General features: G+C 30.0%; 3 protein-coding genes across 3 annotated transcripts in view; 1 reads left to right on the top strand and 2 right to left on the bottom strand.

Moving 5' to 3' along the window:
• The first annotated feature begins 22 nt into the window (after nt 1-22).
• On the top strand, nt 23-4,730 carry LOC139086920 (serine/threonine-protein kinase 11-interacting protein). The gene is made up of 5 exons (XM_070635555.1): nt 23-350; nt 419-2,356; nt 2,886-3,104; nt 3,168-4,049; nt 4,107-4,730. Exons 1-5 carry the CDS (start codon nt 260-262, stop codon nt 4,601-4,603), a joined length of 3,627 nt encoding a protein of 1,208 aa, XP_070491656.1. The 5' UTR covers nt 23-259; the 3' UTR covers nt 4,604-4,730.
• An 873-nt stretch (nt 4,731-5,603) lies between these two features.
• LOC139086910 (putative leucine-rich repeat-containing protein DDB_G0290503) lies at nt 5,604-6,685 on the bottom strand. Its single transcript, XM_070635545.1, has 2 exons — nt 6,518-6,685; nt 5,604-6,440 (listed from the first exon to the last, which is right to left on the bottom strand). The coding sequence occupies exons 1-2, from the start codon at nt 6,683-6,685 to the stop codon at nt 5,604-5,606; spliced, it is 1,005 nt and encodes a 334-aa protein (XP_070491646.1).
• A 1,306-nt stretch (nt 6,686-7,991) lies between these two features.
• The window catches only part of CycD (cyclin D), a 74,545-nt gene continuing 63,772 nt past the window's right edge, over nt 7,992-18,764 (bottom strand). The window contains exons 4-5 of the mRNA XM_070635733.1: nt 14,033-14,178; nt 7,992-12,202 (exon numbers count right to left, since the gene is read on the bottom strand). Coding sequence (XP_070491834.1) covers nt 11,960-12,202; nt 14,033-14,178 — 389 coding nt within the window. The 3' untranslated portion in view covers nt 7,992-11,959. The remainder of the gene's footprint in view (nt 12,203-14,032; nt 14,179-18,764) is intronic.

The following is an 18,764-nucleotide window of genomic DNA, read 5'->3' as shown; positions in this document are numbered from 1 at the left end:
CCCTTGTTTTCTTTCAGCTGTTTTGAAATTCAAAAAAATATTTTCTAATTTTTAAGTTTTTAGTCATTTCCTTCATTATATTTTGCTTAATTTGATGATAAAAGTGTTGTGCTTATCATCCTTAATTATAGATTTGTCGTATTAGTCAATTAATTTATGAGGAAAAGTGAGAAAAATTAAAGTGAAATTTTTAACAAAGAAAACAAAAAAAATTTTCAAATAAAAACAAGAAATCATTGAAAAAAAAATAATAAACAAGATGGATCCAAAAAAAATTCACAATTTATCGAAGCTAATACGTCAACAAGGCGACAAATTGCTCACATCTGAGTTTAAATTTACATTATCAGGTAAATTTTTAATAAATTAATTATCAATACGTAATTTCACAATATTCACAATGTAATTTATTTTTAAGGTGAACTTTTACGAGCATTAAACGACTCATTTTCGCTTATTATTGATGATGATGAGTTAACGCCACCGCAAACTTTTCAAGTGACAAAGCCAAATAATTCAAAGTCTAATGTTTTTCGAGAACTGATGTTTATATATGATTTTATTCAAAAGACTCTAGTATTAAAATTAACAAAATATGTTGACGATGAAACTATAGAAGATGATGATGATAACTGTGTAATAGATGTATCCAAGTTCCGCAATATGAAAACTCTAGAAATTCAAAGAGTGTCAATAAAGCGAATTGTTGGATTACAGCAGTTAAGGCAACAACTGCAAGAGCTTGTCGTTGAGAAGAGCTTAACAACTATTAAAGATCTTATAATGCATTGTGCAGGTGATAATTGTAGTGGATTTATATGGAATTCACTTAAACGAATCGACTTCTCATACAATAATTTAGAGCGTGTAGATAATTCATTTGAATTTACGCCATACCTACAATTTTTAAATCTATCACATAACAAAATTGTCCAAATACCTGCGCTTGTTTATCTACCAAACCTGAAGATTCTAAATTTATCATATAATCAATTAACAAATATACCTAAATTAAATGTCGAAACGTATCGTCGACTGCAAGTTTTAATCATAAATGATAATTTTATTGAGGATATTTCTGGACTTGTTCGTCTTGATGCATTATTAGAATTGGATTTATCGGGAAATTGCTTACTTGATCATGCATTATTATTGCCATTGTGTACATTGAATTCATTAAGATATTTAAACATGTCTGGAAATCCACTTGCATTTCATCCAAAACATCGCGTCGCTACATGCAGATATTTAAGCAAAAATGCAGCTACTGTGCAATTCCAACTCGATGGTGAATTATTATCAAAACAAGAGAAATCATTAACTGGAAGTTATGAAAATTATTATCCAATTTATGGTCATAGAATGAATCTTGCACGATCATCTAGTAATAGCAACACACATACGCCGACTACAAAAAGTGTAAGCAATACACCAGACAATACTAGTTTAAGCTCAATTCATAGCAACTCATATAGTTCAACATTAAATGGATCGACAATTGTAACAAGTACACAAAAGAAAGTAAAGCCAAGGTCAATATCGGAAATAGAAGAAAGTGGAAAGGAACCCGAAGCAAAATCTCCATTAGAAAAGAAATTATTACGTGAAGGAAGTAAGGATCATTTGACAACAAAGCGTGAAATTGAGCAATTGAGAGAACAATACGGAAATGAATGGCTATTTAATCAAGATTTAATTCCTGGTTATGAAAATCAAAGAGAATCAACAGCCAAAAGACGTCTCGAATCAGGAAATATTTTATGTGGCTCGCCAATTCATCTCAAAATGGATGAATCATATGAAGCAAGTGATCCGATTGAAACATCGACGCCACATGACCACACTTTAGTTGAAAGTGATGATAAAACAATGTATAAGAGTATTTATGATAGTTCGAATGGATTAAGTAATTATGCATCAGCACTCGAAGATACATTTATTACAACAGAAGATGAAACAGCATTGTCAGAGCCTGAAGATAATGAGGCATTATTTATTGTGATTGATGAAACAACTAAAGAAGATTTGGTTTTAATTATAGCCGATAAGATAATAAAAGAGCGCGATGCAATGACTGGAAAGTCGTTAATTAAATGGGGAATACAAACACTACAAAGTGTCGAACGAGTCCGTTCAAATCTCATCCATTTGACATTCGATACAATTAGGAAGGACAAGAAGGAACGATTTTATCGAATGGAAGAATCAAGCTGTCAAGAAGTTGAAAAGATCTTGAGAGATTATTTGAGTTCTCGTCCACTTTCCGAAATGAATCAGACAGTCTACAAATGTCCAAAATGCAATTCACAGTTCTGTCGAGAAAACGATGATGATCGAAAGAAGAATCGTCAAAATGGTGAGTCACACACTGATTTTTTTTTCTTCTTTTCATTTTTTTTGGATGCGTGCAAGCAGGAAAGATTTCAAGGTCATTTCTGTTTATGTTTATTTTAAACGGCCTTGACTATATGTATTTAAATTTTGTACGACTGAATACAATCTGATAACACAGTTTTGAGCTATAAAACATGAATTGTTTATAGTCTGACATATTTATAGCTGATTACTACGAGGTAATTGAACTAGAAAGGAAAATTATTTTGCGATGCATGATAATTGCGCATTTTTGCTGACAATGATCAGATTTTTATATTTAAATGTAGGGTGATTAATACGGTCGAATTCTAAAAATATTTTAACGGAATTTAAAAATTCAATTTTATAACGGTTTTCAAAATTTCAAATTGTGTAAATTCAGAGTTCAAATTTTGAACCTTGCATTTTTTCTGAATTTCAAAAAGTCGTTAATAGTATTTTGCTTAATTTTTAAAATTATTCTTTTGAAAATTTGACATTAATTTAGTTTTCTTCTCTTTAATCTACAGATATCAAGTGTCCGTCATGTGGAAATAAGTATATAATCGAAATACAGAAAACAAGTAAATGTGCAACAAGCCCGAAATCAAGCTTCTTTCCTGGAACGGTTTTATCATCAATGTCTACTCTGAACAGACCTGCTTCTTCCATCAGCATAGATAAGAAGAAAGTTGAGGAAAATGCAACTGGTGGCGGTCCGAAAACAAGTCATTCTTTCAGTAGCATTGGTAAATTTAATTTTTTTTTCTTCTGTAAATTGTTTCTGATTATTTTAGTTTTGGATGTTTTAGAAAGTGCATTCGACTCGAATCAATCGGTAGCTGGAAGTTCTGTAGAAGTTCTAAGTGAATGTTCCTCACAAGTCTCGCATACATCTCAAAGCTCAATAGAAGTTATTGATCAATTAAGTAGGAAGTCAGAAGAACGGAGGATATCAACAGCACCGTCTTTAGATACAATAGACGATGATCCAGGAAAGAGTGAAGATACAGTTCTCGAAAAGAGCATTAAAGAAATAGCTGAAGAGAAGCAGCTGAATGAGCCTGAAAAGCCGAAAGTAATATTAAACATAACAAATGTTAATTTAACAGAATCAAGCAGCTCTGGATCCGTATGTGAGTCTGTTTGTACAGCATATGAACAAAACGGTAAGAAGAAGTCTGTAAAGGATGAGCCAAAGAGTCCATTAGAGGGAATTTTCAAGACATCAAGCCTTTTATTGTCAAGGACTATCTCAAAGAAGGAACCAGAACCTGTAAATCATCCATCAAAGCCAATTCAGTACAATTTTGATAATCTCTCGATTGTCGATCATCGCTTAAAGCTGTTTATCTTTCAAAATGTTCTCGAAGATAATGATGAAAAGTTCATGTGGCTGGTAAAGTGTATTGTGATAGAAGACGATACATCTTCAAACTTCATGCCAACTGCAGCATTAGTTGTCATGTCTACAAAGAAGATTTATCTATTGAAAATTGTCGGAAAGGAAACTGAGAATGTCGAATCATGGCTAAGGAAATCAATGACATATTCTGTTGACCAAATAGTCATGATAAGGAAGATTATCTTCGACACCGGTCTAAGTTTCATCATGAAAGCTAATTTTAATTTCCACATTATACTTCGTGATAGTAAATTGTCATCAATTCTACAAAAGCATATAACAACATCAAGTAAGTTATTTAATTAGACTTTTTGGGACATAGAGCATTCATTGTTTCTCATTTCAGATCAAACACTTGAGATTAGCAGAGATTTATCAGCACATGTTAACACAAAACTATTAAAATTATCAGATCAAAATGAATTAATATATATTGCAATGTACAATAGCTGTGTAACATCCGTTACATCGGCAACAGATTCGACGAAAGTAATTGAGGCTCCAAAAACAATTGATTGTGGAATGTTGATAATAACAACGGAATCAATCATTTTAACGACTAACTTTGACTGGCTATGTGAAAGTGTAAGTAGTCGTGCGAATGATTGTAAGCATGTGATTAAGATCGAAGAAATGGGAAATCTTGTAGAACTTGAGGGTCTTACAAAGGATTCATTTACTTTCGTTTTTATGAACGAGCTCGAAAGTACAATTGAGAAATGGAACTTGTCTGTCGATTCTCATATTAGGATACGTAATCTACTCGAAGAAACTGACAAAATATGGAGTTTAATATTTTCAATTCCGTTATTAAATGAGGAACAGAATATGATATTGAGCTAATAATTATTGTTATGATTAATCTAACTGTTCAACTGTTTTAACTGATTAGAACTTTTTTGATTTTTTTGTCCTCTGACACGTTATAGACATATAATAAGATATAAGTGGATGATGAAAGTTCGATTGATATAGTTTTCTTTTTTGAAAAATAAAGTATATATGTATTTAACAGATAGTTAAAAAATTACATAATAATTTGTGGATTTTTTTGTATATTCATAGTTTTCAGGATGTCTAACCCTAACAGGCAAAGAGTGTGCTCTCAAGAGCATAGTAGGCTAAGAGTAATGCTTATGGGTAAGCTTATCCAATATATGTAAGGTGAGCAAGCTCTCGAGTGCATTATCTTTGTCTGTTAGGGATAATATTCTATCTATAGTATCTAGTGCCATTTAGTAATATTTTAGGTAAATAGGAACACATTTGCTTAAAAATATAATTTCAATTATGGCATTTAATTATTTATCCTTTTCATTTTCTATCTAAAAGCTCTAAAGAGCAATTTTGTACGTTACAAGAGCTTTCAAAAACGCTCAAAGTTCAAATCTTTGTTTACAATTTGAAGCTTTTTTGTTTTTTCTGAATTTGTGTAAAATTTTCCAAAATTTCTTAAATTTACAATTTTAGATTCCTTATTTTAAATTTGTATATCCCAAAATCTGTTATGAATACGTCCTATTATTGGAGTTTGACCCCGAAGTCTCAAAACTCCCTCCCTTCCCTCTTTTTGAAAATATTTCTTCAAATTGCTAAGGTTTTTAGAGACAAAAATCTCAAAACCTTTCCTGAATACGACCCTGCGTTCCAGAGCTTGAAGTTGACCCTAATTTTGCATAGAAAAGTCGGCTCGACTCCATATGAAATCCGAGTCAACTTCGAGCTCTTCCTAATTCATCTAATTCATAATACTTTTTGAATATAGCACATTTAAAGTAGTACAATAATTTCTAAATATCAGGAATGACTGAAAACTTAATTTCATCGTTTCTGATGTACATTATTATAGCTTAACACTTTTTAAAGCTGCCTCAATGATTTCATTATTCCTTTGATACTTTTCATTCAGATCATTGTTCAATTCAGTTAGTCGTTGCTCTTCATCATACAAGTTTTCTAGCCTTTTATTCTTATTCTTTCGGGATATGATGCATGAAACGTTATTTTTTGCAACTTTTAATTGCTTGGCGTTCAATTTTGGTTTGGCTTCTTCAAGTTTTTTCTTGGCTTCATCTATATTTTTGGGTGGACGACCTCTGGATCTTCTTGGATTGTCCGAACTGCAAGATGATGTGCTGAAAACTTGTGATGAAGTGCAAGATAATGATGAGCTTGCTACGGAATTCTTACGTTTGAATGTCTTTTTGATTGTAGTTGCATCAAACTGGATGTTGTTTAGCCTCACTTGCTCTATGACTGCTCGTTTTAGTTCTTTAATTTCGTTCCTTGATTGTTGATAACTTTCTTCTAATCTCTTGTTTATTGCCTCCAATTCTTCAAGTTCCTCCTCTGCTTTCATCAGCTTTATAATATTTGCGTTGGAATCGAGAATGACTCCAGTTGAACTAGTAATTGCAGGCGACACTTTGCTCTCTTCTGCAGATATTTGAGATCCACACTGAGTTTGGAGCTCATTAGTGTTCTGAATTGCTTCAATCCTGATTCCTTCGTCTACTTTGTGTTGCTCCTGCTTATGATTTTCAATGTTCTGATCATTTATGATTACATGATTGTTTTGATTAATAAAATATGGTGTATTTACTATTTGTAAATGTATAAGTTCAGTTCTGATGCTTTGCGATATATCCAATAGTTCTCTACGGACACTCGATTCATTTTCCTTCAATACAGGATAATAATACATTAGCTATTTCATCTAAAATCATTAAAAACTTAATACTTTTCTAACTAACTTACCAACTGATACAGTTCATTACCAGGATGTATAGAATCAATTGAAGGCAAACTAATTGCTTCAATAGCTGTTGTTCTAAGAGATTCCGGAAGTGATTCTTCATCATAATATCCAAAAATCCCTACAGGTAACTCTAAAATATCACTTAATGTGTTAAATTCACTTGACATTATTTGTAAATTTGTAACTTGTTCTACTGACTAAATTTGACCGATTTTTGATTCAAAAAAATCAATTTTAATATAAAATGACCGATTTAATTATAAATGACCGATTGTTTAAAATTGAAAAATTGGAAGTATTAGAAAAACAGTTCCTAACTTTTTTATATGAAACAAAAGAATTTCGCGAAATTTTGAAATTTCTTAATTGCAAGTTCTTTAGGCTTAAAATTCTTTAAACTATTTTAAATATAAGAATTGTTATCAGTAAACCCTGTTCACTACTTAATATATCCTAAATAATGTAGCTAAACTAATTAATTTGTACAAAATATATTTTAAATTTCTTTTGAAATATTAGTCTTAATAGTGTGCTGTGCTGAATGAATGAAGATTATTTTTTGTAAACAAGTGCTGAAATCAATCTGTTTCAATCAAAAAGCTTTTTAGCACTATTGTGTGCTAAGCTTTTCATAAACAAAAACAAAATGATTTTGAATTTACAGTTTTATAAAAGCTTATAAGATCGAAGTATTTTGGAAAGTAGTTTGAAGGAATTTTTAAGGAAAACATTCAGGGAATTGTGTTTTACTGCATGGAAGATTTTTCCTGCAGTTTCGACTTGAAAAATATTTCCCCCCAAATTATTTCAATTTTTCAAACGAAATTTTAAGGAATTTTGATCGAAAATTTTCATCCAAAATCTACAATTTTCGTATAAAAAATTGGAAGATTTTGGACCGAAAAAAATTGACAGGAGAATTTCAAAATTCGACATTTTTTGTTCCATTATAGACTTTTTTCTGATTTCTTTCTTTATAAATTTCAATCGAAATTCATTCCAAATTACTATGAGGAAAGGGTTAGTAAATATTTAGAATTGTACCAAAATGTGGATTAATTTCAAAGCGACACAATTGAGGAAGCGGAATTTTCGAGCTTTTGAGATACTTCTAAAACTCTTTTATGAACAACGAATGGAAGCAGTCTTCACGAGGACTCCATTTGGCTATTTGAATGGCTTTAACGAGGTTTACTTCATTTGATTTGGAATTACATTATATGATTGCTGCTAAATTCTTAAATTTAGAACCAAGTTGAAGACAATTGGGAAAATTTGATTGTTTTCATCAATTTTCTGCAACTTGATTCTAAGTAAACTGTCGCTTCGTTGCCGTGGTAACAAAATCTAAATATGGGTTAATCAGGTAATTGTCCTGTAAAATAACTCAAATCACCATCCTGAAAATCTCAAAAAAATTAATAAAATAACAACAAAAATTATTTTTTGTGTCTAAAGACTTTCATTTTTTTTATAATTTTTTATTTCATGACTTGTTTGTAACTTAATAATTAAAACCTTAATTGTATATTTTTTTCATTCATTTTTTATTCTCTCTTAACAAAAACTTTTAAAACTTTAAAAATCTTTGCCATTTTCTTCTCTTTTTTTTTATTTTCGTACATCTTGTATCCTAGTTACTTAATGTAGATTTCATTTTTTATCGACTTAATTCTAATAGAAATGTTGTTTATTTTATTTTATTTACATTAGGTTCATTCGTTTCATTTTATCAATTAAAAATAAAAAAGCTTAATACATATTTTGGGGATAGTAATAATCGAAAAAAGGGTAAATTCGAGGAGTTTAAAATATTATTTAAATTTTTTGCATAATTATATAGTCCACTTTTTGTAATACAACTCCATATGAATTTCCCTTTTTATTTTGCATTGATTGACATATATTTGAAAAAAATAATAAAAACACGAACATTAAAGTTTATTTATATATAAAAAATAGTTTAATTACAAGTTTTTTATTTAATGATGTCCATTAAATGTTTATTTTTTTATGATTGGGCAGATTTATGTGGTTGCTAATTTTAATATTCCATAGTACAAAAGTTCTTGATATCCAGCCTAGTGTACATTGAGATATTTCCTTTCATTTTAATCATTAATAATTTGTCCTAAACTCATCTATATCTTTTAGCTATTTTTTTATTTAATGGTCGCTCTCACAATTTGGAATTACTTCCCTTTTCATATCATTCTAATTCAACATGAATCAATTTAATTTAGTTTTTTTTTTGTCCTAACATTCATTTTTTTTCCTAAAAATTTGTCTCCTAGTTATCCTTATCCTTGATTCTTTTCTTTTTCAATATCATTCAGTGCCCATCAATTGTTTTCCATTTTGTGTTAATTTGATTAAAAGTGTTCAAATGACAGCTATTTCAGTTTAACGGTTAAATTATATTTGAATTTGATTAGTCTATTGATAGTTGCATGCCCCTCTTGATTGTTTTTCAGTCTTGTTTGAGATTTCAAACAGGTAAGATTATTGTTTTAAAAAGTCTGCTTTAATTTAATTATTAGAAATAAGGTTTAATTGGGACTAATAAAAGCTAATTGATCATTGTCATCTGAACACTTAATCAAATAACATAAATTCCTGATTCAGTAAGAAAATGCTTTTATTTATAAAATGAAAAAAATAATAAAAAATGAAGAAAATTTGATGAAAAAATAAAGGAAAAGGGGAATGAAAATGGGTGAAAATATAGAAGAAGAAAAAGATTTCAATGCTTGTAATAAGCTACGAACCTTAAATGATATACACACACAAAATTAATTAATTAATTAGAAATTATTATAAAAATAATTTTATAATAGTTTTAATAAGCGTAATTGTTTCTTGAACTTAATCTTGTTCTCTTACTTATGTAGTGTAATTATTTTTATATATCATAACTAATTTATACGTGACAATTAACATCATTTCAATATGGGGTAGTAGTAATAATAATAGAATATTATAAGAGCCTTAACTAAATGCATTCTACTCTATGCGCAATTATTACAAACTTAATCATATTAGGGAGTTTTTTTCAATTTTTACTCTCATATTTTTATGCTTTTTTCTCTTTGTTAACAAAGTTTCTAAGTTAAAAATACATTTTTTCACGTAATTTTTAAAAAAAAAAGACTTCTAAATGCCAAAAATTTTTTTTGCTTGAGGTCTCTATGTTTCGGATATGTCTTATTCAACAATCATCACAATCATTATTATCTGAATGAACACTTTCATGGAGAATTTTCTTAATTTTTCTCGTCAAATTTTTATCCTATTTTTCTCATTTTATTTTGAGCAATCAACTGCTTATGCTATGTTTTTATGTATCTCCTGTAACTAAAATGCCGAAAAAGTTTAGTTAGAGGATTTTTAGGATTTGAAAAATTGGAATAGATTTCAAAAGATTCAAAATGTTAATCTAGAATATTTTAGAGAATCTAGTACAGAATTTTTATTATAATTTTATCACCTCTGAAGCAGTACTAGATTCCTAAATATCTTTTAGAGATTTAAACTGTCATAATTTAGACGAAATCTATTACAATTTATCAAATCTTAATGATATTGTAATTAATATTATTGGTGTATTTAAGTAACATTGCGGATTAATTTTGAAAAATGATTATATAAAAAAATAATTAGAATTTCTTTCACTTAATTCAAATGCATTTTATGGCGAAATTTTGTTAACAAACTTTTGGTTTCACTTTCTTTTACTCTACTCGTCTTCACAGGACTTCATTTTATTATGATTTTTTTTTTCATGAAAAAAATATTATATTTATTTTATATTTATATCTCTTTGATATGATTCCTTTATGTATCGATGAAAGACAAAAAAATATTATTAAATGAAGTCACACAGAGCGAAAAGAAGAGAAGAAAAAAAAATTTTTAAAGCGTATTTTTTAGCGCATTTTCCCCATTTTTTTTCATTTTTTTGGATCATCATTTTCTCCGGTTTTCCTTGTTTTGATAGAAACTCAATGACAAAAAAAAAAATCTTTGTAGAAAAAAAAACATCAACTAATTTATATATAATTCATTAAAAATATAATAATTCATAAATGGGAAAAATCTTTCAATTTTCATTTTTTTAAAAATATAAAATTCATATTCATCTCACATACAACAAAATTCAAAATGCAGTAACAAAACTTTCAAAGACGAAAGACAAAAAATCTTTAATAAAAAAAAACAATCATGCACAAAATTCTTTCACTTAGTTTTAATTGCAATAGTATTTACATTTGACGATTTTAAGGATTCAATTGTGTTTTTTTTTTGGTCCCACTTAATCTAATTAATATTTTTTTTTTGTTTAATTCTATAGAAAAGCTCATTCCCTATGATTGTCAATTTGTTGGTTTTGTGCGTGCATACACAATAGTCTATTTGTGTTAATTACTTTAATGAAATGATGAATAGCGGACGGGGTTCTTTTTTTATTTATTTTCTTATTGTTTGTAGACTGAAAAAATTTGTTTTTATTAAGAAGAAATTAAGTTATTTAAAAAAAAAAGTTTTATGGCGATTTTTGTGACTATTTTGTGGTTTTTGTGAAATTAATTTATAAAAAAATTTGGCTCATTCCTTCAATTTCAATTTTCTTTTTTGTTTCTAGTGGGGGTAGAGTGTCGTTATTAGCGAAAATATTTCTGTTCATAAAATTTGAGTGATGACAGATGCCTTTTTTTGCGAATTATACCCCAGGAGCTAGTTGATGCTAGCCATGGTAAATTAGTATGTCTGGTGGTATAGAGCTGCAGTTGTTACTCAATAGCTACAATATGTGCTGCTTTAAATTTGATTTATACAGAAAATCATGCAATAACGACTCTCCTGCCTCACTAGAATGATCTTTAACTAGCAATCAATTTTCTATGTACTTTTTCTTATAGAACTAACGTTCTTATAGCTTAGATGAATAATAAGAATAATTATTGGATATAATATTAATAATTATTTTTTTTAGAGGAAATAACAGCTAAATTTAAATAATTAAATTTTATAGGTTATGAAAAAGGCTTTCAAATCATTGATTTTCTTCATAAATCATCGAAAGTAGTTTACTGTCGTCAAGAATAGCACCAAACGAATTTTTTTTCTTTCTTTCCACCATTTTTTTTTAGTTTTTGTTGATTCCACCTCACTGCATTATGTGCACATCGTATATAAATTGATTGCGTGAGTGGTGAGTGAAATTAGCATAGCATCCATCACGAAGATATTTACATTTATGTACTGATCTTCCTCGGTTAAAAAAATTCATGGAAGTTATTAAAAAAATTTCGAAAAGAAAATTAATTAATGAAATAAGATCGTAGAATTAAGATTTTGAATTGCATCGTCCAAGAAGGAAGGAAATTTTTTTTCTTATATAGCTTTTTTTGTAATGGTTATGAACTTTTCATCATTCATTCTTAAAAGTTTACATCCTCAACGTGCGACGACGATTTTTGTTTCTTTTTCTTATTTTTTGTCGTTTCCTGATTTCTTTTTGGCTGTTGTTTATTTTGTTCTTTGAGTGGTTGTTTCATTGACTCAACCTTGTTTATTGATGCAGGTAGACCGCCTTGTTTCGCGAGCATCATCATATTAAGAAGATTACGACGTTGCTCTTGAAATAGTTGCTCCATTTTATTCATACATGAAATGATAAATTTCTGAAATAGAAAAAGAAGAAAAAAAATTAAAAAATTTGTCTAAATTCGCCCTTTTTGTTCGCGTAGATGTTAATAAACTCATTATCACTCAACATCAACATATGATTTCCTTACTAACGTTAGACACAAATGAACAATAAGTCATAACCCGCATGTTTTTCGTTAATTCATTCTCTCTTTTTTTTATTATCTAGCTTCATCTAAATCCTTGCATGGGGGCAAATTTTGCTTAAAATTCTTTTCAATCTTCTTCTTATTCGCTTTTTTGTGAATCAATTTATGCGCCAAAAAAATATGAACTGAACGACTTGTGTCAGGGACGTATGAAAAATGAGACTAGAAATATGTGAAGATCACATTTGTTGAAAATAATAAATCCCTGATCTTGAAGATGTGAAGATATGAATTATGATGTGTTTATTGATGTAGTAGGCGCTTTTGTATGTTGCTAATGCTTGATTTAGATGCAGGAATCATTATTATAATGCTGATTCTTTAAATTTCTCAAATTAGACTAAAATTTAGTAAACAAAATTCAAGCCCCTTGTCCGGGTTCAAAATTTAAATTTTGTAAGACCGTTAAAAATTCATAAATCAAATTCTCGGCATTGAGACAAAAACTTGACACAATCTCACACATCTTGCAAAAAAAGTCTGTGAAATTTTAGTTTAGAGATTGAATGTGATTCACATAAAAAGTCTCAATTGAGAGAAACGGCATCGCGAAGGAATGAATAAGCAGAACAAGAGAATAAAAAAAATAATTTTTTAATTGTTCTGGGCAATAAATTTTCATAATGTGAAAAAAATTTTTGATGTGACAGTGAAAATCGCATTCATATGAGCGAGATAAAAAAAAAGAGTTCTGTTAGTGATGTGTAGATTAAGAACATCAAACTGTATCCCACATCTTTATGATCTTAAATTTTTTAATTCATTCAGCTTTTTTTTTTCAGTTAACATATTCACAGTGAGAACATGAATGAATGAATGAATTTTTAAGTCGGCTCCATATGATCCAGTAATCATCCCTTTTTGTTTTTTCTCGCATGGAATTCGATATCATTGTCGCTGCCATTCTATTCTCATTAATATTATGGTTTAAAATACAAAAAATGTCAAGTTATTTATTTTATTTTAGGATTGATTGAACAGCACAGCACATAAGCGTATTTTCAAGGTTTCGGGGGCAAGTATGTGTTGTGCTTAACATGCGCCCTTGAATTGTTTTCGCATAAAAGTTCATCAACATTAAAAACTCGAGCGTTGATAGAATCTAAACAGGTGTCCAACATATGCTCCGACTAGGCATAGCAATGCGCATATTTCATCACCACATCGAAGCAATAGACATTAGTGACAGAGATAGACAAAAAATAGCATTAATGTTGATAATAAATTTTTTTAAGCATGCTTGTTATTCCTCATTATAAGTCTCTGTCCTTTTCACCATAAAACATTTTTTGTGCTCGTAGCTGCTTGTTTCTGAATGAGACCAGAAATGGCAAGTTAAAAAACAAAATTTCAATGGCAATGGTGATGAATTTTTTTTCTGTTCCTTCTTTTTTTTTGCACATTCTCAAAAAAGTCTCTCATATGCTTGGATATAAAAAAAATATCAATGAACTCAGCAGTGTTCTGTATGCGTGTTATCACATATGAATGCCACATTTTCTGTATTATGTCATTTTTCCACTAATTTATGAATAGATGTAGGAATTTCATTCCACATACAATTCTATGAGTTGCTCTATTGTGTCGACTCTATGTAGCTATTTTTATGGATGTTTCGTGCAATGAATTGATAATTATTATAATAAAAATACTTACACTATCTGATTCAGACAATTCGGCCAATTTATCGACTAAATCGTAGATCGATATGCGACTTTTGCTGTGCCAATTGAGTCCACTCAATGATGCGGCGATACTTGATGCTGCAATATTGCTAGCCGAATAAATTGAAAAGTCGTGTTCTGTTGACGAGAGGATAAAGGAAATTAATTTATTATTGATATTTAAATATTGGATTAGCTTTATTGACTTGAACTTTGAACTTTTTTTGAACTTTGATATTTTGAACTAAATTTTTCAAATTTCAAAAATACGTTAAAATTTGAATTTTGAAATATCATCAATTTAAGCTCAGTTACATAGTCAACTGTGTTTATTTGTTCATTCATTTTAAGCCGAATGTCATAATTTAATTATAAAATTATGCCAAACATTAAATCTCGCAGAATTTAAACAAAATTTCACTTTATTTATTTATTTTTTGATTTAATTTGTATCGAAAAGACTCAGCCTGACGACAACATCAGAGAAAATTCATGCGACATAAAATAAAAAAAAAAAAATTAAAGTTCTTGCTTTTATGACTATTACAACGTTTATAGAATTCGATATGAGGCAATATTATGAGGGCTAAAGCAACAATGTTAGTTAAATTGAATAAACCAAAAAAACTTCAAATATTTGCGATAATTTGTTTGCCATGATTCATCTTCACTTTCGTTTTCAAGCATGTCGATCTTCACGTACATAAAAGAAGTAAACTTAAAAAAATTGGAATCGACTTTAAGTGAGGAGGATAAATGAGCGAGAATCTCAAATTTGCACATTTTTGATGCGAAAATTGAACATCAATGCGTCTTGTGTTCGATATCCAATTAACCTTTCAACCTTGGAAAAATGATGTAGCCTGATGCCGCTAATTCTATAGAAGAAAAGCTAAAAAGCATGCAGCAAATAAAAAAAAAAATGCAAATTCCTCGCCATTTCCATTATTGGAGATTTTCGTGATGCACAAAATTTTGCCTTTTTTTTATTTTTTGTTTTTCTTTTTTTTTATGAGAGCAAAGAAATTGTGCCGCTCTAGAATTTTGCCACAAGAACGGCGCCACTCAAACGTGCTAAAAGCAAAGAAAAGGAATGAAAAAATATATAATAAGAATTCACTTCATGGCGAGAGATTGGTGATGATTATTATGCTGTTGCGTTTTTAACATTTATATGTATATTTACAATAACGAGAAGGGAATGGGATAGGAGGAGAGGAACTGGGAATAATAATTTTTCATCATAATCATATTTCATAATAGATTTAAGGTGCCTTTATGTGTTTTTATTGTTGATTGGAATGTGTTAAATAACATGATTTGAATAACAATTTAAATCAGTGCAATTTTGGCAAATTGTCGTTATAAAATATTTTTGAATAATTTCAAGTTCAATTTTTGAACCTTAATTGTTTACAAATTATCTCAACAAATTAAATTCATTAAATTAAAGACACAAATTAACTGAAAATAAGTTGTATCAATGAACATAATGATCCATCATTTTCACGCATTTGAATCACCCGTAAAACAGAACCTGATACATATAGTGAAACTGTTAATTTAATAACATTTCCGTTTCCACGCAATTAAATTCAATTAAAATAGTATTTTGATGTAATCAATCAACAATTTGACGACATTTGGCACCTTATTTGTGGATCAATATACAGACCGTTTGATAACGGACATCAAGTTGCGTGTGGCAATTCATGTGTCCCAGGACATAAATAAAAACTGAATGAATGAAATCAAAGAAATATTTTAATATAATTAAGTGAACAACAGCAAAGCCGAGAGTCAATTATGTTTATAAAAAGCCTCATTCTTCATCATTATCATTATTACTGCTGGGATGCTGTGAACGTAAAGTAAGTCCAATCTTTTTTGTGTGCTGTTTTGAAGAATGGAAATATCGAATGACGAAAAATTCAGTGGAATTTTGTTTAATGCCTCCGTGAATGAGTGTGTGCAATTTATTAGCCATATATTTTAATGGGTTCACCTTTTTTCCGTTTCATTTGGTATCCCTCAATGCCAATTAATATTTTTGTCTTGTTCCTCCCCAAATCACAATTCTAATCCTCACGGACAATGCCGCTCTAATATTTTGTGTGGGTAATTAAGTCACAACAATTAATTTGATTTGACTCACGATTTGTCTCCGGTTCCAATAAGCAGCCTATATGATAAAATTTTAAAGTCATTTGATCTGGCTAGTTTGTGGATGATTTAAGACTTTTTTTTGTTTACCATGTCCTTCAAATGCCACCACAATAAATTTTCTATTCATCTCAATGGCAACTTTTTTTTTTATCAATCAGTAAGTCGTGAAATTCCAGTGAATTGTGTCTGCATTAGTAACATGATATGAGGATGATTTGAAGAACAAAAACAACATGGATGGGAAGAGACATGGAAGGAAGATTTAGTGCTTGAGATTCTCTTTTAAAATTTATATATTTTTGCCTTATTTTGAGAAATGATGCTTAGCTGTAGTGGCTATTAAGCTCAACAAAGCATAAAAACCTAGAATTACGAGTTTTTTGACATGCCGAAGATCCAAAAAAAAAAATATAAAGGAGAAAGGAACAACAATACACATAGACCGATAATCATTAAAAACAGAGAGCCCTGGCCGAATGTCTGGAGTCCTGAGGCTGTGCGATCAAAATGAATCTAGAAAAAGGAGCTTTTTTTTTTGTTTTTACAGCCACACACATAACATCGACGGAGCAGTGAAAATAAGGAATAATGTTCCGGAGTGAGAACAAAAGAGCATTAAAAATTATGAATTTCATTTGTGCCATCGGGGGCTGCAGCAAAAAAAAAAAATCTCTGCTCGAGAAAACCGTGAGAATAATTTTGCGCGCGCTTTCTTCGCACTGTACATTACATTTATTACATACATAAGTTATATTCGGTTGCTCCTTATGTGCAGTAAAAAGAAATGAGCGATAAAAAATTATTTTTTTTTATTTTATCATATTATATTCCAGAATGTATGCTGTTGTTGTTGTTGGGATGTTTGAATGGTGCTGGATGCTGTATGTACATCCGAAGAAAATAAATAAAATTAAGAGAAAATATCGCCTACAACATTCCATTCTTCAATTCATCTTTTCTCTCGCTCCCTTTCATTACAAGCAAGATATACGGAGTAGATGCCCGAGCGATGCTGGAGGATTTTGTGTCTTTGGTGCAATACAATCATAAGAACTGTGGAATGAGGAATGGATAGAGAAAGACGGTTTAAATGTCCATTGTGCAACATTCCCCAAACAACCCTCGGTAGCTCAGTAGGTAAGAGCACTTAACATGCAATTAAGAGGGCGTGGGTTCGAGTCCCACTCGGGCTTTGCTATGCAGAAGTGTATTCTTTTCTCTTGGACCTTCTTAGTTGCAGTAAGGTTCCGAACAGACACAAATGAAGATATAGACCCCAACAAGGATCTGTCAGGAAGTCAAATAGTCGAAAAATGGAAGCAAGCATGTCTAAAAGCACACACTCTCACTAAATGATTTTCAAGCTCCTTGTCTGTTCGGGTAGCAATGACAGAACAGCAAAGGATCCCCATGACATCACCCCTTTTCATCTGCATCACTCGGGCTTGTTGGACCAGAATATAATAAAATATTTTTTCGGGTACAGGGATTTAGAAAAAAAAAAAATTTTAAATAAATTTTCCAGCTCCATTCTTGATTTTTGATCACAAGGCACTGATTGTGTCTTCTCCTTTTATTGCACATTCTCGATTTTCGTGTTCTTTAATTTTTTCTCTCTTTTATACATACTTTTTGGCTGTATATTTCGTTCAAGCACCGCTTTGTGCGCACACACAGAGTAGTCCGTATTGAGCCTTTTTTTTTTCTCGAAACGCAAAAAAGAAAAGAATAAAAAAAAAAAATTGGAATGCAATTTTCATGAAACTGTTTCATTCTTTTCGCCCCGAAAGTGCCTCGTTAGTGTCCATTCGAGAGATTGCTCGTTTTCAATTTCCGATAATAATAATTTTTTTTTTCTCCCTTTAGTCGCGTTCAAGTTTGTGCCTTGCACATTCTTCTGATTTATGCATATTTCTTACGATTGGATGGTTGCTCTTTACATATGATCCTGTGATGGTCAGGGATGCAATAAGCTTCTTAAATAATAAATTCCAACAACATCTTATGCAAATCCTCAAACCCAGTCAAAAAAATAATCATCATGATCGTCATCTCTCATGACTCTTTTGTCTGGTCCAATTCACTAAATGAAAATGCATTTTGCCGCACCATCATCAAGCCGTCAATTAAGAATGAAAAGGAGAAGTAACAAAAAAAAAAAAAATATGGAATTAAAGAAACATTTTTCTTTCCTTTTCATACTAATTAGTGCAGTTGACGTCATTTCATATATTCCATTCATATTTCAAGTCCCGAAAAAAAAAAGATTCCCATGACTTGAGAATGAAATGCAAAATAAAAAAAGAAGAATAAGAATGAAATGCAAACACTTGTTGGAACCCCACTCGCAGTATTGTATGGATGTATGAAAATGAGAATTTCCGTTCCGTCGCGCACCCGAAATGTTGCATATCATAAAAGTCATTTCAATATCAGCTGTTGAAATATGCACTGTATAAAAAAATATTACTGCGACATGCGAAATTGCACATTTAGGAGATAAAAAAAAATATATATATAAATATATTGTTTGATATAAAATGAGCGTATAAAACGAT

The sequence above is a fragment of the Chironomus tepperi genome, unplaced genomic scaffold (assembly GCF_022539635.2).
Source record: "Chironomus tepperi strain 1889 unplaced genomic scaffold, CSIRO-AGI_Ctep_v1 contig_93, whole genome shotgun sequence".
NCBI classification, from domain to species: domain Eukaryota; kingdom Metazoa; phylum Arthropoda; class Insecta; order Diptera; family Chironomidae; genus Chironomus; species Chironomus tepperi.
Note: the sequence above shows the minus strand (reverse complement) of the source record. Positions and strands in the feature narration are given on the sequence as shown.